Consider the following 24,892-nt stretch of genomic DNA (forward strand, 5'->3'; position numbering starts at 1 on the left):
TCGGATATACAATTTGTTTAAAATGAAAACAAGTGAAATTAATAATGAATGTGATGTTTTATTTAGCATAATTACATTGTCTTGTTCTATCCTATCCAATCTTTCCTATATTTCTAAGCAGATCTTCTATGTTGTATTCTGATAAAATGTTGAGCGGATTTTTTCACGTCTTCACATTTACATAATTTTCACTCGTTCCACAGCATCTCATTTGTATGACCTTGACATGCTTACCGTGGCTGCAAAGTTCAGGTTAAGGATGTGGACCTCTGCCTTGTCCTCTCTGATGAAGCTGGTCCAACAGCCAATTAGACTCTCCTTCACATACACCCATGGGTTGTCATCAACCTTCACTGGATCACATGTCTGACTTGAGGCTGAAAGAAATCAAATACACATAGTTATGCAGTGTCAGCAGCATATAATGAAGTTCCAATAAATAATATCTTGCCTCCAACATTAATACGCAAATTCCTGCAGTATCTAGTCTTGCGTGTCAAATGCCAAGTAGTGTGAGATTATTGCTCTATCCACAACAATCCTGTCATATTTGAACTTGCACAGCACACAAATGAACAGCACATAAATAAAGACTATTATTTAAAAAGATAGATGAACCCAGCAATGTTACAGATTCCTTGTCTGAAAGGGGCTAAGTTTGTTATTTGTCATTCTGAAAGCTTTTCCCTGGTCTCAGAGTATGGATGTTAAATGTGAGGGTAGGACTACATTGTTTAAAAACGAATCTGCCGGTTCACGTTTATCAGACGTGTCAGGATACCAGGCTGCAGTCATTCATCAAGCCTGCTCACTCTGCTCTATGCTATGAGCCTGCTGTTTAACCTGGGGATCCGTGTCTCTGGAGGCTGAATTAATCGAGCCGAGGCTGTACGGTCATGGATGAGGTTGGGTATAAATGTCTGGTGTTTGACCTGAGCTATGCGGGTGTGTGTTCTATTGTGTGAGATTAAAGTGAGAAAGCACATGCACACGCTTAGTCTAACCTGTCTGTCGAAGTTGGCAGGGACAAAGTATTTTCCTGCAAACATACAGTGAAAAGGGGCAGATTTATTTTCCAACTCAATCAGAGATCTCCTTTCTGGCACATCTTCTGCCTCTCGCTGATTAAAGAAGAAAGGGTCTGACTGAGGTATTTTGGGAGTCCTGTGGCATTGCAGTCTTGTTGGCTGACATATGCTGTATTCGAAAACGCCTACTACATACTACTGACGAACGCAGTATAGTGTTAATTTCGTCAGACGAGACAAGACTAAATAGGTTTGTCAACGACCTTTTTTTCCATGACTAAGACGAGACGATGACGAGACTGCGCCAATGTCCAAAAACGCTGACTAAGACTAAATTAACATGCATTATTGTTGACGAAAAAAGACGAGACTAAAATGTTTTGCATAAAATAAAAACTAAGATAAAATCTCTCTTCATTTTCGTCTACAATCGTCTCTACTTTTTCATCATGAGATAGAATATTCAGCTGTTACCGAGACCCGGTGCTACGGCACCGACAGATGCCCTAACGAGCGTTATCTACCGGACCGAATAGCAACGCAGATTTTGGTGCCACTTAAATGCCTGCGCTTCTCCCTGATGCTCCTAAACGGACGTTAGAGTCAACCGAAACATCGCTGCACGGGGCGCTAGTTAACATTACACTTGGCAGCAGGTAACTTTAGCATACCGTTAGCTAGCAGTTGGAGTAAACACTGTTACAATCATTGACATATATAAAAGGGTTACAATGCTGACAGCTAAACGGTGTAAAGGTTTGTCTCTATTTCACTGTGTAGGATTCCAACACGAGACGTACGACAGTCTGTAGCTGCCGTTGTCTGAAAAACACATATGTTGCGTTCACTTGAAATACGCCTCGCCAGTTTCGTGCTGCATTTATTTTATTGTAAAATATCCTTTTCCCATGCAGTGGTTGTTTTTGTCGTTTACTTGTGAAATAAGGAAGAGGCTCAATATTTATATAACTTTATATCATTTATTTATTTTTATAACTATTTGACTGAAATGGTTATCAGAAATAATTTATTTAAAAAAAGACTAAAATGTTTTGACTAAAACTTGACTAAAATGGCGAGACTTTTAGTCGACTAAAACTTGACTAAGATACCTTGAGTTCTCTTTTGACTAAAACTAGACTAAAATGACGAGACTTTTAGTCGACTAAAACTTGACTAACAACATTTTTTGGCACAAGACTAAGAATAAGACTAAATTAAAAATAGGTGACAAAATTAACACTAACGCAGTATGCAGTATGCACTACATACTAGGGCTGGCCCCTGAATGTTGAATATATGAATCATCAGTCGGTAATCCCCTCAGTCGTCTGAGATTCTTAAAGTTGAGCAGTAGTTTTTTGTCAGTCAGTGTGCAGCTACTTCTGGGGACATTTCGTTCCCCTGAAGTAGCTGCAGATTGAGCACTCCTCGCGTTCACGCTGCACATTACCCTACTTCCTTCTGCACACTCGGTGAAGTTGTCAGCGATGGGTGAGTCTTGAGAAGCAGACAGCTGCCCAGAGGACGAGAGGCCTTGCCCGGTCAGGCTCCAGGTGTAAGCTATTTTACGGAGTTGTCTCTTAGCGAAATTCTGTGAGTGAATTTAAGTTGGACTTTTATTGTGAAGGGCAAGTAAAGCTGGCAATATATGCTGCAGTTGTCAATCTGGGAGTTAATAAAAGTGTTTTAGCTGTCCTGGTTCACGCTGGTTTAGACTATCGCTATGTGGAGCTTCAGTGTTTTTATCTGGCTAGAGTAGTTTGCACGCATTAGCTTGGAGGGCTAACTTGGCTTGTTTACTTTATTACGTGAACATCTTTGTCACCCTGAACATCCCGCCGAACCCCGTTCAAAAATCTAGCAGTTCAATAAAGCGTTGCTTAATAGTCTATATGAATTAAATATTCGTATTGAACAGCCAAATCCAATTCAACGAATAATATGTAGAGTCAGGTACAACATTACTACATACTGCATTCGTCGGTAGAATGCTCTATAAAACTGTTAAATTGATTTATTTTGCAGTGTGTTAGGCCTGGCTAAGCTAGTTTCCGGGTTTTAATATAAAAAGGATGTAAACCGCTGTTTGTGACCCTTCCAGCGCTTTGCATTGTGGGACACAGTAGGCGTGGTGGATGCATACTGGAAATGTTTTTCGTATCAGTACCCAACTTAGGTATTTTTGGCATATTGAAGATTTAACTTTTGTTTGCCATACTACATGCTACATTTTTGCCAAGTATGTTCTGATAGTAGAGGGCGGTTTTGAATACAGCCTAGTCTGGATTTTCTCCTCAGGACAAAGCCTTATAGACACCCACCTGGAGTGGGCTCTCATGGGATCAGTCTACTCAGTCCTGCGCCTAAGCATTAGATGAGCATATCTACAGTAAGGTGAATATAAGCAACATAAGCTTAAGCATCCACTATGCATGCCTCAATCACTCCCAAAACAGCTGGTGCTGAAGCATATAAGCGAGCAAGACTTATATCATAACTAATTTAGTAAGCAAATGTTGCATGACATACCGCTCCACTGACTTTTATGATGTATTTGGTATGTTTACCCAGCACGCCACAATCCCTCAGAGAGGAGACGTGGAGTAAAACAAGTGAGGCGAGAAAGAAAGAGGAATCGCGAGGAAAGGGTTAAAAGGAAATTGCAAAGTTTGGAAGGCCAACAGGATGTGCCTTATTTAGAAGTAGCACTAATCAAAGACTCTGGTTGAGGCAAAGTCATTACTAGCAGTGGAGGAGAATAATGGACAGAGATAGAAAGTGATAAATGCAATGAAAAACAGCAAGAAAAGAGGGAGCTCGAACGTGTTACATTATCAGCTCTTTCTCCTGTTTTTGTTGTCCCTCTAATGAAATCAGGTTGGTATTATGGACTCTTAGTCATTTGTTCAATTCATTCATTTGTTCATAACATCTCTGGATATTACTGATGTGAAAAGAGCTGCTGATGAGAAATTATTTTAGATCTGATCACAGTTATGTCATCTTTAGAATTAGCTTGTCACACATAATACTTGAGATGCTTTTTCTTGCTAAACATTTTGGAAAGTATACATTTGTATTGTTTGTGTCCCATTCAAATATTTTTTCCCCTTTTCTTGGGGAGTAATACTGCTGTAGTCCTTCATGGTCAAATTGAGGAAACATTTGTCACTAATCAGGGGACTGAGGGTGTATCATTTCTTGAACAATGTCCTCACTGGTTCTTAATCTGCTCAGCTTTGGACTGCAGCTTTTCCAGCAAATCAAGATGGAGAGCCATCAATGCTCCCTTGCCATCGCTTTTTTCTTCGATCACCCCTGAGGTCAAGGCTGGTTTCCTGTTATTCTGGCCCTCTGTTTTAATGTCTGTTGCTCAACATCCACATCCATAAAGTTATTTCTCTCTTGTTCTGCTGTGACAGAGTCAACGGCCCATGACTGTCGCCCGAGAGGTCTTAGTATAAATCACCCTGACTGCGTAAGACTGTGCGTGCGTGTGTGTGTGTCTGTGTGTGTATGCATGTGTCACTGGTCTCCGTTTTACGAGTCACCATAGGATATGAAGAACATTCATTTTGCCCTCTTGACCCCGGAAATGCCAATGGCCTCGCTAAGCGGTTTGCTGGTAAATGAGGTATAGAAGAGCCATTCCATTCCCTGTCCTCTTCATCTACTTATATCAGTCCCCTCCATTTCCCATTCCATGAGAAGACATGTTTATGGATGTTGATGATTTCCATTTAGATGTTAGGTATGAGGGGGAGATGTGAGTAGAAAACATTAGGGAACATTAGGGAGGACAGAAAATTGGCTCAATTCATGAAAAGTGCTTATAATCAGATTTGATCTTAAGTTTGCTTTAATTCTTAATGCAAATTCCATTAATGGGTATCAATGGATTTGTATGCCTGAATAGATTACTGTCACATTAACAAAACTATATGGCCAAATTACCAGACTTAATAGACACCATTATTTACCTGGAAATATATTACACATATAAAAAACTGATCGAATGCTTATAAAAAATTAGACCAGCGAGTGTGCAGCCAAAATCGATGATGGCTAATTTGCTGTTAGTGCAGCAGCTTTTGGAGAAAGCACATTACGGTGGACTGTGCCAAAATCTGGGAGCAATGAGTAACTTACAATAGGATTCACTTTAAATTGCCCTCAGAATTTTCCTGGTTGTCTGCAGCACCCTGGAGCCCCAACTAACAACAAGAACAAAAACTCCCATCTGGCAACATGACATCATGACTTTGCATAAACATACACGCCACTTTCCTAAAGCCAAATGGCGTGTTATCTGTACGCATTTTGTCTGTACGCATTTTGAGCTATCCACGTGTATGTCTACGCTGTATACAGCGGATGTAAACATACACACCACGACGCCACGTGGTGTGTTATCGCGAAAACGCTGCTGTGCTATCGTGAGAACATCACACGCATGTAAAAAAAAAAAAAAAACATTGGGAAAGGCAAAAAAATGAAAAAAACATGAATAAAAACGACAAAAACGGTTGGGTTTAGGAAAGAAACACTGGGGAAGGCTTAAAAAATATATATATAAACAAAAAAAAACAAAAAAAACGGTTGAAAAACGCCACACGATCTCTGCTCTCCTTGGTGAAAATCCTGTGTTTTACCCAGCCAACCTCCTTCCGCAGACTTATGTCCTTTCATACTACTCGCTACGGCGAAAATTCACACGTATTGTAGGTCAATGGTGGCCGAATGGCGGTGATAAACACGCTAAAAGGCGATTATGCTACTTGATAACACACCAAAATGGCATACGAATTGGCGTGTAATACATACGCCGCTTTATGAGATCAGTCTGCATCTGTTAACTTCACATGTCCAGGGTCTATCTGCTCTTTCTTGCCTAAGCTCCAGGGCATTCCAGTAAAAGATAGGAGACTAGTTCCCCAAATCACAGACATCTGTTTTCCATGTGTTCAATTGTGCATAGTACCATTAAGTACCACTAATGTGACCATAAGAGGGCATATCAAAATCAGCTTGATATTAACTTTTTCCATCAGTTCAGTTCAGTTCAAGTTTATTTTCATGTGCATATTAGTACAGAGTACCACAGCAATGAAATACAATGTGCCTTGGCACTCTCTCAGCACCAGTCAATGGTAACAATTATAAATTACATAAATAGCATTTAAAAACATCTAGAATATCCAAGCACAGTGACTAAGTTCAGACCACAGCCCTCCTTCCTGCTGTGCTATCATTCAGTAACCTTATTACCTGGGGGTAAAAACTATCCCTAAAACGTGATGTGCGCGTTGAGATGCTCTGCAAACGTCTCTCTGATGGAAGGTGGGAGAAGAGATTGTGTGCAGGATGACTAGAATCCTGCATAATACCTAGTGCCTTCTTGGTGCTGCGTTTCCAGTAAATGTGTTGTAGCAGTTCAAGTGGAACCCCAATGATTTTAGATGCAGTTTTGACCACCTTTATCAGAAGATTAAGGTCATGTGAAGTAGCCCTGCCAAACCACACTACAATGTTACCTTTCAATATACTCTCAATTGTACAGCAGTGAAAGTTCTGTAGAATGTTAAGGGACATACCATTTCTTGAGACACCTCAGAAAATACAGCCTCTGATGTGCCTTCTTAATGGCACAGCTGATATGGAACGACCATGTGAGGGAGTCTGAAATGTGGATGCCTAAGAACTTAAAAGGTGTTGACAATTTTAACTGGAGATGTGTTAAAATAGACAGGTGTATGTGTGGGTTTGTTCTTTCTGAAATCTATGATGACCTCCTTAGTTTTCCCCACATTGAGGGACAGATTATTTCTGCGGCACCACATGATCAAATTACTCCCCTCTTCCCTGTAGGCAGTTTCATTATTGCTGTAAATGAGTCCTATCACAGTAGCATCGTCTGCAAATTTCACGATACTGTTAGTGGGATGTTTTGCAATACAGTCATAGGTATACAGACTATAGAATAGAGGACTGAGACAGCCTTGCAGACTTATCTCATAAAGTGGCGTATGTATGACACGCCAATTCGTATATGCAATTATGGCGTTTTATCAAGACGCATAATTGCTTTTTTGCGTGTTTATCAACGCCGTTCGGCCGCCATTGACCCACATTACATGTGAATTTTTGCTGTAGCGAGTAGTATGAAAGGATGTAAGTCCGCAGAGGAAGGTTGGTTAGGGTGGTGTGTACGTTTACATCCACTGTATACAGCGTAGACATACACGTGGATAGCTCAAAATGCGTACAGATAACACGTCATTTGGCTTTAGGAAAGTGGCGTGTATGTTTACGCAAAGTCATGATGCCATGTTGAGCCTTGAGGTGCTCCAGTGTTTAATACTATAGAGGCTGAGTATGTAATGCAAACTCTAACTGTCCGGGGGGCGGCCTGTTAGGAAGTCCTGTATCCACCTGCAGATGGAATTGCAGAGGCCCAGGTCTAACAGCTTAGGTATTAAAATAGAAGGTCTGATAGTATTAAAGGCACTGATATAATCAACAAATAGCATCCTGACATACTTATCCCTGCCCTCTAGATGTTGGAACACAGTATGTAAAGCCAAGGATACAGCATCATCCACAGCTCTATTTGATCTGTATGCGAACTGTAATGGATCAGTGGAGACAGGTATGCGGTTGTTGATATATGGCTTCACAAGCTGTTCAAAACATTTCATAATCACAGAAGTAAATGCTACAGGTCTAAAATCATTCATACAGGTGGCAGTCATTTTCTTAGGCACGGGAACTGATTTTTTAAAACAATTCGGAACCACACAAAGAGAGAGTGACAAGTTAAAAATGTCAGTGAAAACAGAGGCAAGTTGGCTATAACATGGCATTACTCCACGAGTCTTAAGGACATAAGGCCCAGCAGCCTTCCCCATTTTCACAGATTTAAAAACTTTACGTGTGTCAATGACTGAGACCTGATGTGCTTGCCTGCTGAACAGATTCCCAGTTGGAGATGATGTGTCTGGGTGTGTGTTCCAAATTGGAGGTACTTTGACGTGCACATCCCCAGTTGGAGATGGTCCCAGCGCCAGTGTCTCAGCAGCGCATTCAAAACGAGCATAGAAAATGTTCAAGTCTAAAGGCCTACAGTACAGTCCAAAAGTTTGGACACACTTTCTCATTCAATGCGTTTCCTTTTTATTTTCATGACTATTTACATTGTAGATTCTCACTGAAGGCATCAAAACTATGAATGAACACATATGGAATTATGTACTTCACAAAAAAGTGTGAAATAACTGAAAAGATGACCTATATTTTAGATTCTTCAAAGTAGCCACCCTTTGCTTTTTTATTAATAAGGGACAAAATTCCACTAATTAACCCTGACAAAGCACACCTGTGAAGTGAAACCCATTTCAGGTGACTACCTCATGAAGCTCATTGAGAGAACACCAAGGGTTTGCAGCGTTATCAAAAACAGCAAAGGGTGGAAACACATTGAATGAGAAGGTGTGTCCAAACTTTTGGCCTGTACTGTACTTCGTTAAGTTTAGTTCAACATCATCAGATTGCGGTACGTTTTTGGTTTCAGTTGTACTTTATCAGCTTTAAATTTAATTTAGCTGTAGGTAGGCCACTTCAAGTTAACTTTGTGCTTTATGCACATATTTTATCATGCTAACATTAATGAACCTTAATTAAGTTTCACTGTCCACATAATTAGGCAGAGCTCACCATAACTGAACTGAGGCTGGTGGCTGTGCTTGGGCGTTACTGGAAACTTTTTAAGTAGCGTACGTGAATGCAAAAAAAGAAAACGTACATTTCAAAGTTTGGTGGACGTAATTACATTGTTACAAATGCTCTAGGAAATAAGTTGTCAGAATTTGGGCGCTCAATGAGGCATTAGCAAGGTCAAAAAGGCATTTTAGGGTATGTGAGCAGTGCATTCACGGCTCAAGCCCACAAGCATTACATAATGCTACAGCCCATAATTCAACTTTAGGGTAACATTCACTACATTGTTACACACTTAACATTATAGTGATAAGAAAAGAATATCTGTTCAGACCCATCCAACCAAACTGGAGTTTTCTCTTACTGTGAGTGGAGAGAAAGGGTAGGACTGCAAGCAGAAAACCTAGAGAGGCTGAGAGTGGAGTGATGATAGAAGGCCTTTAGCGAGTAGATGAAATTGTTGTTGCTCCACTCATTTACATGAGCACTAATTCACCATACAAGCGACTTATATATGACAAAATAAGACACAAATAATTGAGAAGTCACATCATATGTCCTGGGAATGGCACAATGTTGCTCCTGACTGTCCATACCTGCACAAAAAGCAGAAGCATGTAGGATGCATTTATTTTTTTCCACTGTTAGTGTATCAGACTGACTAGATTATCACTTCTTGTTTTGAACATATTCTGTGCCAGCATCTCATTGGTCAGCAGAAATAAAAATGACTTATAGGGTGGTTATAGGGGTAATAATAACAGGAGGGACGACTGGAAACCTGCCAAAACAAAGTCACTTCTTGGAAAAAGTCCATTTCTCCAAAAACAATTTGATTTGATGGATTCAAATAAATGTTGAACCAACATATTTTTTGCTGAGATTGTTTGCTGTGATTTCCTGAGGTTGTGTTTTCTATATTTGAAGTGGTTTTTTTTGTTGTATTTCTTTTAAGAAATAAAGCATACTTGAAAATGGTTGATTCGGTGGAAATAGTGGACGTTTGCCATTAGTGCTACTGCCAGTGCGGTCTCTGTTAGCTGGCTACATCTGCCAGTAAATTAAAAATCTGCCTGCCCGTCTGTAACACTGTTGCCTTAACTTTGAGCTTCCGTGCTGTGCCGACATTGCAGAGTACTGACAGGCAGTGGCAAGCCTTTGAATTTTACATTTCTATCACACCTTAACTAAATGATGATTTAGATTCAGGGAATTGAGTACCTGTGGCCCAATAACAAGCTGCCTCTTCGCTCACCTCGGGCAAGCAAGCAGGCAGACTTGATGTCATGCCCTGTCTTTCATGCCTTCCCTCATTGTAAGTCACTGTGGAAAAGAGCATCAGCTATTTGCCTAGAGTTTAGCTGCAAAAGACAGACTTGTAGAACTTGAAGCATGGCTGCGTTTGAAAGAATGAGGGGGGGCGGAGGGGAAACCCTGACAGCAGACAACGTCAAGACCAACTGTCTCCCTTGGTCCCTCGGGGTAGAGTAAACTGTTTGTGTCCAGGGTCGGGCGACGGAGTCATGATGGGGAAGGGGGAGGGAGGGGTCAGCGGTCCTATTAGAGTTAGTCGGAGAGGGGAGCTTCAAGGCTGGCTCAAGTCACACACACACACACACCTATTGTCCCGGCGTTTCCGCAACAGCAGATTGAGGCCTGACCATCCACAGGAAGGTAAACAAGCCCTTATCAGTGCTCTGCAGGGGCCTGCACTGTCCCCTGGCCTCTCACCCCTTCATATTACACATTACACACTCCATACAAAATTCAAGCTTCCTGACCATCTCACCTCCCTCTCCCAAGTCCTGGAATTCTATCCAAAAATGTACTGATTAGTCTTGTCAGTTTAATGGCTTAAGACTTTTTGTGTGTGCCTGTGTGCCAAGTCCTGTGTCCAATGTTTGCTGCGGAGGAACTGAGGATGTGATAGCGGGTCTGGAGACAGCCTGTCTTCACACTAGCTCTGTTTACACCTCTGGGAGCCATTCGTCCGTCGTCTCATCGTTGTCGGAAGCCAGCGGAACAACAAGTCCAACAGTGGCGTATGAAAGGTCTACGACTCATTTCCTCCGTTGTTCACACTCTAACTTTATGCCATGTCTGCTGCTAAATATTTGACATTTCATATGATTAGATGCAGATACATTTGGTCGTATGGATTGTTGTTCTATGTAAGCAAGCAACAGCTGCAGGTAGGACTGCACGATTATGGCCAAAATGATAATCACGATTATTTTCATCAATATTGAGATCACGATTAATTATCACGATTATTTGTAGATTATTTAGAAATAGCAACGCGGATTTCGGTGGCTCATTACACTGCTACTTACATGTCTGCGTTGCGCTCTGATGCTCCGAAACCCACGTTAGAGGCAACATAAACACCGCTGCATATCACGCTAGTAAACACTATTAACACGTTACACCGCAGGTAACGTTAGCCTACCGTTAGCCACAGTAGTAACTGGATTAAACACGGCTAAAATGCTGACAGCTAAACGGTGTAGTGTGACAGGATTCCAACAGTGAGACGTCAAACAGTCTGCTGCTAAAGCTATGAGCTAAAAGACACAAACTAGCACTGGTCACTGCTGTTGTCTGAAAAACAAAACAGACGGGACAAAATGTTGCATTTACTGGTAAACTGGTAAACATTGTTACCGGCTTATGATGACCGACTGCTACCTGTTGTGGAATTTTCCTCACATTACTCTGTCCTCTGTGACTGTCTACATCTAGAAACTAAGCTGCGCAGTGCAGGGAACAACTCTGATTGGCTCATGGAAGTAGTGTTAATTTCGTCAGACGAGACGAGACTAAATAGGTTCGTCAACGACCTTTTTTTCCATGACTTAGACGAGACGATGACGAGACTGCGCCAATGTCCAAAAACGGTGACTAAGACTAAATTAACATGCATTATTGTTGACGAAAAAAGACTAAAATGTTTTGCATAAAATAAAAACTCTCTCTTCATTTTCGTCTACAATCGTCTCTACTTTTTCATCATGAGATAGAATATTCAGCTGTTACCGAGACCCGGTGCTACGGCACCGACATGTGCCCTGACGAGCGTTATCTACCGGACCGAATAGCAACGCAGATTTTGGTGCCACTTAAATGCCTGCGCTTCTCCCTGATGCTCCTAAACGGACGTTAGAGTCAACCGAAACATCGCTGCACGGGGCGCTAGTTAACATTACACTTGGCAGCAGGTAACGTTAGCATACCGTTAGCTAGCAGTTGGAGTAAACACTGTTACAATCATTGACATATATAAAAGGGTTACAATGCTGACAGCTAAACGGTGTAAAGGTTTGTCTCTATTTCACTGTGTAGGATTCCAACACGAGACGTACGACAGCTGCCGTTTTTTGAAAAACACATATGTTGCGTTCACTTGAAATACGCCTCGCCAGTTTCGTGCTGCATTTATTTTATTGTAAAATATCCTTTTCCCATGCAGTGGTTGTTTTTGTCGTTTACTGGTGAAATAAGGAAGATATCAATATTTATATAACTTTATATAATTTATTTATTTTTATAACTATTTGACTGAAATGGTTATCAGAAATAATTTATTTAAAAAAAAAGACTAAAATGTTTTGACTAAAACTTGACTAAAATGGCGAGACTTTTAGTCGACTAAAACTTGACTAAGATACCTTGAGTTCTCTTTTGACTAAAACTAGACTAAAATGACGAGACTTTTAGTCGACTAAAACTTGACAAACAAGATTTTGTGGCACAAGACTAAGAATAAGACTAAATTAAAAATAGGTGACAAAATTAACACTACATGGAAGCATGCGATCAGACAGTGGTTTATGGAGCGCTAGATTGGCTTTGCAAAAACTTTGATAAGGAGCGTTCTATGAACGGAATGACGCATTTTAAATATCGCTCGATCACGCAACTTTGATCGTGGGAAGCCAAAATTGTGATTGTGATTAAAATTCGATTAATTGTGCAGCCCTAGTTGCAGGCATGAAAAATAAGCCATAATTTTTATGTTGACGCTCATATATACTTCCAGGTGATCTATTATATTCCAGACACCATCAGTTACTGGGTATAGTACGTATTTTCCATTCACTTACACAGTTAGTTTTTCCTTCCCAATACACTGAAAGAGAACTAGCAAAACACAATTAATCATCTGAGTGTTAATTGGTGGATAGACAGACTAATTTAGCAAGTTTCATGCTAACTGCGTGCAACCAAAGCATATTGAAGCTTTAGAGATTCATTGCACAGTGGTTGCTCCCAATCATTCAAGATTGATGTAGCTTTGCCCAACATATGTTTCGTGAAGAACCAACAGAGATTAGCTCGTCTTTCTTGACTGATTTTTGCCAGTAAATATTAATGCTTTCCGTTACAAGGGTGGCATAGTAATGAAGGCTCTGTTATTTATTAAATTTATTAAAAGTGAGAATTAAAATAGTAAAATCCATGATCCAAGTGTAAACGAAAGAAAAAGAAAGACAAACATCAAAAAATGCATTATGCAGGATCAGGATTTTTTGATGCTGTTAAAAAGTTTGTTGACATCAGTAAAAACAAGCATATTTTCTTTCATGATCAGTTGAGAAACACCCAATGGTATTGTTCTCTGTAGTTCAAAGATTGCAACTGTATGCAAAAGGATTTCTTTAAATTTATATAGGCCTTTAAGAACATAAATGTTTTTGAATTATCTTACAGAGAGATCTGAGACAGCTTCGGGTTTATGATTTCATTTTCACTATTTAACTAATGGAAGTGTCTGGACTGGGAGAGTTGTTTGACAAGTGTAACTTTGTTTCCTTCAGCATCTGTGAGAAGATCATTAAGTATCCAGAGTTTGACTGCTGGATTTGTTGTAGTTACAGTACATGAGCAGATTAAAATAATCTGTCAGATGTCTCGAGGCTTTTCCTAGAGTCATATTCTGCTTTCTAACATAGCACAGAAATACGAGCAAATGAAAAATACAGTGTCCAAAGCCAGAGAGGGTTCTTTCATCACAGCAAACAACACACACACACACACACACACACACACACACACACACACACACACACGAGAGAGATTTCAGTTCTCTAAATACAGATTGACCGGAGTGGCACCTGAATCAACAGGAAAACTACCCACCCAGTGCTTGAATCAAGAGGTTCTGCCATTACACAACACTCAACTGCACACTGAACAGCACTGACCACTTTGGAAATCAGGGTATGCAGAACTATAGCATGTTCTCTTAAGGAAAAATGCCAAGTACTTAAATTGCATTAACATTCTCTAAAATGCTTTGTTTGTTGCAATTTCCTTTAGGCCAAGAGAAAAGTTCAAAGCAAAAGCTCTTTGTTCATGGAAAAACATTACATGAAGCATTTGAGCTGACATTCTAGCTGATAATATTTTGTTTGTAGCAATTCTGCCAGGGACAGATTAAGAGGCCGACTCTGCCCCATAATAGTACCCTCATTAATTAAAGTCACTAGTGAATAAAAGGTTTAAGGAAATTAAGACATATGATGTGAAATTCCTTCTTGTTTTGCCAGAGATTGGAAACCCTCCCTACTTTGAGCACCTTTGACTTAAAGTCATAGGTGAGTCAGCTGACCCACCAAGAGTTTTTCCCTCCACATTCTGTCCAGGTATATTTCATGTGTTTGTGCAGACCCCAGGGTTGACCATGGGTAGACAGACCTAGAGATAAGAGTAGATAATGCCATGCCTTATCTGCGCAGACAGCAGGCATGTTGATGTGAGCATAAGTGGTCGCCATGCTGACGAGGCGTTTATCTCGCCCACTACTAATGAGCCATTCAGCGCTCCTGCAACTGCATAATGAACAGCATTGAGCCGTAGGGCACAAGACCCTGTAGTCGCACAGTGACGATGTCGAGGAGAAATTCAGACAAGATGCAGCAAAAACCATAATGATGAACAATAGCTTTCTTCCTTTTTTTAAGATTACTTTTTGGGGCTTTTCTGCCTGTAATTTTGACAGGACAGCTAGGTGAAAAAGGGAGGGAGAAGATATGCAGGAAATCATCACAGGTTGGATTCGAACCCCAGACCTCTGCATCGAGGTATAAACCTCAAGGTATACGTGTGCGTGCTCTACCCACTGAGCCAACCCAGCCACAGCATTATAGCTTTCTAACCTCTTTATTCATACTAAACTCTCAATGCTGGAGTGCCATTTAGAACAACAGGGACCCAGTTATGTAAGATAAAAGTAAAGACTATTCACTGTTTACAGCATAAAGGGTTATCAAGTTCAGCTTTTTCAGATGTTCCCCCCAAAACATCTTTGGCACAATTAGAAACCAGAGTTTTCTCACGGCAAGGACAGCCTAACATGTGTTTCTGGTAATAGAAAATGAAAGCAAAAATGGAGGGATAACAAAAAAGAGCTGCTAAATGTGCTGCACATTAGCCAGAGTCCTTCAGAGTAAAAATATAGCATTATTTTTATAATAAGTATAGTAAGATAAAATTAGAGATTGCAGGATTCACCTTTTCTCTGTTATTAAAAATATATACTGATACATTTTCCAGATTTATTTTCAAAAACAGAAAGAGAATATCAAAAACTGAAACATATTCACCTGTAGCATCATATGTCGTGCATAAAGTCACTTAAATCTGAAAACAGACTTGCATTACATACCATTCAATTGTATTTTTTTTCTTTTGGGATCCCACAAATATTATAACCACTCTATATGCTAGAACCATCTTGATAAACAGTCAAGTGTTAGCTGGTGAAAATCATGTGGGAACAAACAGAAGAGAGGAACATAGCATTAGTGAGGCTCTCTCACACTGCATTCTGTTTTCAAACAGAGGAAAAGCAAGGCAGTCAAAAATGGATTGTTATTTGGGAGGGGCATAACATGGAAGGAGATTGAAATCGGTCTGAGGCAGCGACAAGTGGTCGCGTCTCCCTGCCACCCAGTCTGACTGCAGGCAGAGCTGGCTCACTATAGTAAAACAGGGGATGTGGACTGTTTTGACTCTCAACGCCATTTTTAACATGACGTTTTTTTCCATTGCTTTCAGTTTATTCTACTACAGCATGCCGTCCGAGAAACCTTTGTCAGCTCTTTCCATTTCTTCTTTTTTTCCTTTTTAAATCTCTGACACCCAATTTCTCTTCCCTCCCCCCCACCCCCTTTCTCTTTTGTCTAATTACTCATCGTCTTTTATTTTCCCAACTTATCACATAACTGGGTCTCCATATCTCCTAGACTTTATCTCTGTCTTGTCCTTTTTCCTATCTCTGTGTTTTTTAATCCCCTATTTACTTTGCTTTCCCCACATCTTTCCTCTCAACCACTTATCTGCTATTTGACAGTCACATAAATTTGACCCCCTCCCCCCACTCCCTTACTGTCTCCATGAATCAGTCTTTATGAATTATGTTATCTCTGTTTGGCTGTCTGTCTGTCTGGCTCTCTTTCCCTCTTTAGGATTCATTTTCAGACGGCCCTCCCTCCTTCTCCAGCAGCTCGCTAATCACTTTTGTGCTTTTCCTTCAGCCCGTGGAGGGAGACTCTGGGGTAGGCAGAAATGCAGCAGGAGGTCTGGCAGTTAACATCATGATGCCTGGCTCCCACTGGGAAAATTGTTGCAGAAAGGGGCATATTCAACACAACTTCCCTCCCAGGAAGCGCCAGGCATACAGTGGATAAAATAACTAAATACAAAGACTTCAGTCAGACGCATAGATAAATGTTTGTGTCGGTTATTGTGCTTGCGATTATAAAGTGGTCTGGAATTTTTTTTTAAATGAGAACCTCCTATTCAACCAACCTTCATGTAATAAGCAGCTAAGCAGACATAATCGGAGAACTTCCATTTTTTGATGTCCTTTAAAAGGCCAATCAGCCTAGCAATGCTAGCAAGGAAAACTACACACTGTATATGCTAAGATTCTAGGATTTAAAACCCTTAAAAAAAAGGGACACTCCACCGACTTTACACATGAAGATCAGTTTATGCATCATGGGGGGTACTAAATAGCCTGTGAAAGCCGTTGTATATATGTGTCCTGTGTCTCTGGAGCTTTGTCAAGTGTGATAAAATAACCCTGATGATGTCATCAGGGTTATTCAGCTTTGATTTGGAGACACCATTTAACCCAGAGAGGCGCTGTTACAAACTGAGGGTGTGGGAATTGGAAACATGGGCATTACCAGGCAGAGGAGGTCTAGTAAAAGACAGTTACTCTGCAGTTACTCTTCAAGAGATATGTAATAATATATTTAGAAGTAAATGATGTACATTCCCGTGTCTGAGGCAGATGTTATCACATCCATACAGAAAGGTGCAAAGTTAAATACATTTGTTAAATGCCTCTCAACAACACAGTTACAAGAGCAACTGCCTAGAATCAGTGCACAAACAGACTGAAATAAACAAGATTTAAAAAAAAGAGTAACGTTGAAACAAAAAATGAAAACAGGCAATACAGTTAGAAGCCTGGGAGAAAGGTACTTCTTTGACATGTTTTATTAAAAAGGAAGGACTCAGTTGATCAAACATAGAGGGAGAATTAATTCCACTATTGCAAAGGCTGGATGATCTTGGCACAAACAAATACCCCAGTTAAATAACTAAAAGGGATTTAGACGAATTGAATTGTGGCACCACAGGAGCTCGGAGATAAACCCGTAGACTGGACCATGTAAGGCCTTAAAAACAAACAGCAACATTTTAAACACAATTAACCTCACAGGGAGGCAGTGTAGAGAAACTAAGACCGGTGTGATCTCTCACCTCTAAATTTTTGTAAATCGGCACGCGCTGGGCTTTCAGTTTAACATGGTCGGCTAGGAAGACTGGCTGAGCACGTTCGCCTCTACAAACATCGATTCTTCATGTAGGGGAGTTAAACAGCCTTAAATATGTGGTCAGAGAGAGACACACCACACTGGGAAAAGAAGAAGCATTTTGCTGGAGAGTGTGGAAAAACATGACAGATCGCTTTGTCAAAGCTAAAAAAGTAGTTTCGACTTAGAGATAATGATTAGAGTAGATAATTGTAACGTTTTGCAGTATGTCAGTGTTTATCATGGATGGGTTTACTACTGTTGCCAGGCAGCCTGCTTTCCTTTGCTTCCGCTCTGTGCTTCTTTACTACTTCTTGCTTATTTACAGATTATTTTGTTTGTATACCCTCTAGTGTTTCGGAGAATACTGCAACAAACAATGCTTTGAGCATAAACGTCTCCGTGTATGCTCTTGGCGCGCGCCATCTACGGAGGCCCGGGCCACGGTGTCACACGCAAGTATAGCCAAAGCATTAGACATCTTCCTCTGACTTTACTGGGTCACTTAGCAAGGTTATGTATATATCATATATACATTATGTATGTAGGATATCTATAGTTGTACAGTGGATATGGCAAAGAAATGTTTGGGTTACTTTAACTATGAGCACAATAGCTGCTGTATATTCAAACCGTGCTTCAGAAATCTCAATCACAATGACTTGCAGCTGGCGAGGATGCTATTAAACAAACAAACCTCAAATCCCAGTAAATGTATACATACCGTTTGATTTTGAAGCACCTTACTCGGTCTGGGAACGTACAAATTTGATTTCCTATGGAGTATACTCTTGGCCTTACTGAGTCACACCTGATGTTTCTGCTTCATCTGATCAACAATAACAGAGTACTAAGCCCAAGAGACAATGTCAGAGAAAATGACAAATTAATATGACAAAACTGGACTACATAATGACAAATAAACAATGCCTGAGATAGAGGAACTCGTACATGTCACACCAATGTTTTAATTATCCTCAACATTCAGTACACAGGGTCAGAGTACCCTGCTTACTGAGAACAGTGTCGCAGCTCCCTCTGGGTCTTCTTCTAATGCTGCTGTAGCCAAAAAAATAAGAGGAGGAAAGAAGAAAATTCTTGGAACCTCTTGCAAGAAAGAAATAAAATGATAGCAAATTCAGGACTGTGTCACAGAGGCAATTAAGGCTGAGCTAAACAGCTCCTTGCAGACTCCACCAGCAGACAGTGAGAATCATCCCCTGCAGTGGAAGCTACATGAGGTCACCTCTCTGTAGGTCTGCCAGTTGGCCAAAAGATACCTCTGTATCCCTGCCGCCAGCACTCCTGCTGAGAGGGTGTTTAGCACTTGTGGCAATGTTGTGATTTGTCATACAGTAGGTCAGCAGTGAAGGCAAATTCAGCAAACAGTCTTGTTTTTCTGGCACATAATCTTAACAGTGATGTATGCTTGCCAGGGCCAATTTGCCTTATTTCAAAAGCAAGTTGAAAATGCCAGTTTATTTTTCTGGCGTAGCTTTATGACACAGTGTGAAAAAAGTTGTTTGGCACCTAAGTGTTTGTTTCACCTTCAAGTGCATCATTGAAAAATGAATGCGGACAACCTTATTTAGTTGACCGTTAAAACTATATTACATAACAGCAGGGCGCATTATGCTTTCTTTGCTGGCATTTAGAGTCTGAGGAAATTTGTATTATATCAGCTATTAAAAAGATGCTTACAACACAGAGTGTATATAGTTATTTCCTAGTTTTAACTTTTAAAACAATTAAGTTCTCTCAGATAGTGGTTCAGTTTATCTAAAATGATAAAGTATAACTTTAATAAGACTGAAAAGATGAATCTCCAAAAGATTTAAAACTATATATTCTTACTGGAAACAAAATGTTTATCAAAAATTCCCACACATTATGCAAGTTAGATTTTTATGTTTGTTTGTTTTTTTAAATTAGGTCGGTAGATTTTGAACATTATATTTAAGATATTTCCACAAAAAGGGAAGAATACTCAAAAAAAATCTATTAATTGTTAATTAATGAATTGGTTTATTATTGAAAGCCATGTGTGGCAATCCCGAATGCTAGATTGCTGCAGGGAAGTGTGACCCAAACACCCCGAAGCAGCAATGCAGAGCACTGGTAAGAGTGTGAGGCTGGATTATGGCCTGAGGGCACAGGGAAGGTTTCAGATCCCTTTGCCAACTTGTAGGGATTACATGTTTGAATTTGATATGGGCAGCCACAGGCAACCAGAGGAGGGAATGCTAGAGGGGGCCAACAGCAGAGGATCACATTAAATCAATAGGCGCCCTACATGTTTTCTTATTTCTTGTGCAAGGACTGTCCTTGAATGAAATATTCTTATCACTAAAATCTCAACAAATACCCAAACAAATGTATCCCAAAATGACTCATTGGTTCAATTGTCTCAATACCATTTGGAGTTGTATAGGTTTTGAATTAAGCTCTCGTTTCATCATATTTATCTCTGTACTCTATCAAACTACTGTATATTGTATAATCTCTGAGTTGTTGTAAGGATAAACCATCGTTCAAGTCAAAAGAACTATTTTCCACATAACCTCTCTCTACAGACTGGTTGTTTAATCCTGATTTAGCATGCAAGAAAAAACACCAGAGAGCAAATAATACTCTTCAGAATGAAATTATGTCAGAACACAGGACAGGACGAGATTAATATCTGCCTTTGAACTTCAGGTTGACAGAAATGTGCCAAGGAGGCTCAAAAGCCACTAAATCCATTGGCATATGGACTATTCTTAGGTTATACACTTTTTAATAAACCGTGTTTTAGCATGAAACCCAGTAACATAAGATCTAAATGCTGAAAACAGTGAATATCAGCTGGTACACTTACCAGAGGCTGCAACAGCGATGCACAGAACAAGGGCAAACCGCGCCACCTGACCCTCCATCTCCGTTAAGTTTATGTTTGAGTTTGTGTTGGTAGAAGCTGAGTAGGGGGCTCTGGGATGTGAAGATACTCAGGCAGAGGTTGAAGTGTCCTTGTCTAGCGGCAGAACAGCAATGACTGTGGCAGCGGAGTTGCAGACAATTCCAGTCTTTAAAGCTTGAAAGGTCAGGAAAGAAAGAAGCTGGGAATCAATGAGGAGATGTGATTGCTGATAAGGATCACTGCCAATCTCATGCACTCTCATACTAGGCACACAATGGTAAAACAAAGGTAGCGTATCAGATCTATCTCCTGTTATCCAAGACTGTGTAATGAAAAGGTGACATACATGTGGTCATACATATTGATGATTGAACATAAATATTAACTATAAGCCATTTGATTAAATTCCAACAACATCATTGAGAAAGGGCATTGGTAATTTACTCACAACCTATTCAACAGTGACAGTGGATGAAATGTTAATTTAATGTCTTAAATTCCTTCAGAAGGATGACAGGATTTTCCTCCTGAGACAATCCCATAATATTTCTGACCGCCTTCCTGTTGCACAATGAGGGTCTGAACCCAAGGGTTATCTAGTGGTCACTAACTTCTGGTCGACTGTTTCAGGAAGCACTACGGCATCGCTTTCTTTAAATAATATCACAATGCCGAGATCAGATAAGAAGGAGACTGCTCTTGTTATATGATTCATATAGAGGGAAAGGAAGAACCTGTGTAAACTGTTTACGCACTTCCAAAGGAAAACAGTCACGTTATTTCCCTGAACTTCTTACTGCAAGAGAAAATATGTCTTTAAATCGCAAGATAATTACTAAAGTGTACTTTACAAATAAATAAAATAAGCTTCATTGGGGAAACACAAATAATTAACTCCACTAATAAACTAACTAATGATGGAATTAATGAGGCAAAATAGTGATGTGAAAAGTAGACCCCTTTCATACGACTATTTGCCGTTTTGGCCATAACTCCTTGGGTTCACAACGCTTATATTTAGCACTTTCTACCTTTATTTGACAGTAGCATCGGCTAATCATTTCAAAACAGACATAACACGGACTGCTCGAGGGTTAAGAGAAGAGCTTGGCTAAACTGACTTAACAAAACTCTAGCATGTCAAGGAAATCAAATAGCCTAGACCACACATCCCTGCGAAAGTGAAAACAAAGTTATGAATCACAAAACTTACTTTTTAGATAGGGTGGCTTTCTCTTTTGAAGTAGCCTAAACTTTATAATCCACGGGTGAGGATGCGGCGGTCGCATTCAGCGATGCAACGAGATCAGGACTTTCCAAACTCTGTGTGCTGCCTGGGCGGTGCAGATTTACTTTTGTACCCCCGCCCACCGGATTTTTTCTTTTCTTTTCCAAGCAAGTGCTGTCCTGTCATAGCATTGTCTTATCTGGTCAACACTGAGTCTATTCAAATAAAAGTAAATCTCAGCTCAGTTATTGTATTGTGATTATATAGCACATCCTTTTCACGTTATATTTAGTTCATTTTACTCTTTAACTACAGTCTTTTTGTTAAGTATGGTAGTCTTTAACTATAATTTGTCTGTGACAGCTTTACGTTACAGAAAACGTTACCTGCTTCGACCTGTCTGAGACCATGTCTCACGGTAAAGAGATTGTATTTACTTTGAACTCACGAGATAGTCTAGGCCTATGTGTTGTGTGAAGTACAATCTGCCTAACAACCCCTCACTGGAAGATTTGTATGTTTCATATCATATTATGTATCAATTGGCATATTAAAACAAGTATTTTGGTCTTTACTATTGGTTAATAATTAGTTTATCCTTATGAAACTTCACATTCTTTCTTTTGGAGGAACAACATTTATCTGCCACCACACCACTAGTGCTTTGTGAGAAATAGACTGGAACAAAGAGTAGACACAACATCCTTTCTGTACTGAACAGACTCAGAGGAGTCATCATCCCATCAAATCAACTCTCGACACAAAGTCTATTGGCTGAACAGAGGAGTAGCAGAAAATGAAGGGGAAAAAAACATTTCAACAATGCTACAAAAGCATTTAGAAAAATTTGAAAACTGCTGTAGCAAACAACAACTCTGTCAATCTCTATCTGTTTCATGTCATGTCTTGTACTTTTTAACAGCAACAGGAGAGCGGAACCAAGCTCTCTCTCCTCTTCCATTCTCTCATCAGTAAGAAAAGTTCATTTTAGTTAAATTTGTTCCTAATTCTGATATTGGGGGGGGGGGACCCCCCTCCTCTCCTTTCCTTTCCTATATATGGAATTTGGGATTCAGGAGCAAACTGTCCATGCACATCAGGAACAAAGTGCAGTAGCAGGACAAAACAAAAAACTACTCATTACAGATTAAGTGCAGGTCATGAATATGATAAATACAAATCTTGAAGGTAAGGCCTACAAAGTAATGTGAAATGTTGTCACAACTAGTGTCATGGCTCTGATTTGAGCTCTTTATTGGATTCATCAACCAGAACTGGTGTGACCTGAAAAACAAATCAATATTTCTTAGTTTTAGAGTTTTAAAATGTCTCCAGCCACGGTTAATGAAACATTATTGATACCCACTTTAATGAAGCAGTCAACAGTGTTAAGTCTTAGCTAATGTGTACTTGAACACCAGGCCTAATCCATTTAATTCATGACTGCAGATCACAAGTGCATTATGAGTAATTGGACTAATTGACATGTTAGAGTGCTACAATCCCACAGTGCATTTACAACAGTTACCTCGTTCCTTCAGGCAGCACAAACAATGAAATGCACATGGGATACTACACTTCAAGTAGGGACAATTTGATCATAGCCTACTTGTACTCTTTGTATAATTGCAGTCCTCTAGTAGTCGACATGACTTGGATTTAGTTGCTAAGCATATGTCACAGTTGGCATTCATTTAAGGTACTTCATCACATCCGAGGCTGGCTAAAGGATACTTCTACAGTAGCACTCTACTTCAATGGATTTCCTTTTTATTGGAGCCTACCCCACACTCTCCACCCCCACCCATGAGTAGTGTTTCAATAACAGGAAACAATCGGCCATCGTCTTTCATCACAGGTTGACGTTGGTTCCCGCACGGTGCCACTGGGTCTCTGTGCTGCCAGCCAGCCAGCCAGCCAGCCCTCTGCAGTCTATAGCAGAGGGGAGAGAGAGAGAATAAAGTGTATCCGCCAGCTTACTCCAGCTTACTTTCCTTATCGCCCTCCAAGGGGGGGATCTGACGCATTCACTTGCAGCAGTAATATCCAAGACGGATATTAGATGAACCGAGGCCTGTCAGCCTTACAAAGTCACTTAATGCACATCTACAATCCTAAAAGGCAGCTTGTCAGGGCCTTTGTTATATAAACATCCCATTTGTAAAAACATATCTCAATTTTAAATGTTACTTGCATGTAAGCGCAGTTAGGATCCAGTTAAGTTAGTGGTCCTGGTTAATTTTACATTGGAGCCACAACGCTGCATGTAATTGTGTGTGAAATTCTAAAATGGGATTATTTTCTCAGCAAGCTAGCCATATTTAAAGCTGCGAATGTCCCCATATCAACCTTGGATGGATAACTCAGTGGTAGGCCAGATGATTCCCATGAGCTACAGAATGGCCAGGTTACATTTGTCCTACCAGCCTTTCTTATTTCTCATTATCAATAATTATTTCTGGGCTACTAGCTTTTATATTTTGGACACCCATCTGACAGCAGAAACAAAAGTATCATGTATGCATTAAGTATCAATACAGTATTTTTTTTTTAGCTGCCACATGCAGCAGTACGGTTTTGTTTTATTATTACCAACTGGAAAATTACCATTCTTTCCCAAGTAGGTGATACCAAACTGGTATGTGATATTCAAGGCTGATTGCACATTACCATCCTTGTAATTATGTCAGACTCTGCAGGTGCACACAATTATATAGCATGAACACTATTTTTAGATTAATCTTTTCTGCCTTGGTGAATGCCTCACACAAAAGGTTACATTTGCAAAATTGCAATTTGCTTATTAACCAATTTTTATAGTCATTTAGTCTATTTCAAAGATGTAACCATTACAAAAAAAGAAAAAAAAAGAAAGAAAGGTTAACACCTATATACATGTGATGAATGAATAAATGTTGATTTATTGGGTTATCCTATCATTTAGCTATCTACAGGTCAATTATTCCTTCACAAAAGGTTAATGCATTGATCATCTACTATTTTTCAAAGATCCAAAATATATGTATCTTGCTGTTCCTTTATTGCAGGGCCTTTGCATTTCTACTTTGTTTAGATTTGTTCATGCAGCCTATATGAGTAGATGGTTTGAAAAGGAATTATATACCAAATTGAAAATATCAGCCTTAATCCTACACATCGGGGCTTTAAGTAAATTATCACTTGTCTTGAA

At 39.9% G+C, this 24,892-nt stretch overlaps 1 protein-coding gene across 5 annotated transcripts in view; it reads right to left on the reverse strand.

Moving 5' to 3' along the window:
- Positions 1–21,796, reverse strand: part of eng (endoglin) — a 42,811-nt gene extending 21,015 nt beyond the window's left edge. For 3 of the 5 annotated variants that reach the window (XM_039779916.1, XM_039779915.1, XM_039779912.1), the window contains exons 1-3: positions 21,688–21,796; positions 20,436–20,648; positions 235–377 (exon numbers count right to left, since the gene is read on the reverse strand). In XM_039779916.1, coding sequence (XP_039635850.1) covers positions 235–377; positions 20,436–20,493 — 201 coding nt within the window. In that variant the 5' untranslated portion in view covers positions 20,494–20,648; positions 21,688–21,796. Of the gene's footprint in view, positions 1–234; positions 378–20,435; positions 20,674–20,922; positions 20,986–21,687 lie in introns of those variants that run through there. The other 2 variants (XM_039779913.1, XM_039779914.1) reach the window with 2 other exon arrangements.
- Positions 21,797–24,892: the final 3,096 nt, after the last annotated feature.

The sequence above is a fragment of the Perca fluviatilis genome, chromosome 17, assembly GCF_010015445.1.
Source record: "Perca fluviatilis chromosome 17, GENO_Pfluv_1.0, whole genome shotgun sequence".
Taxonomy (NCBI): domain Eukaryota; kingdom Metazoa; phylum Chordata; class Actinopteri; order Perciformes; family Percidae; genus Perca; species Perca fluviatilis.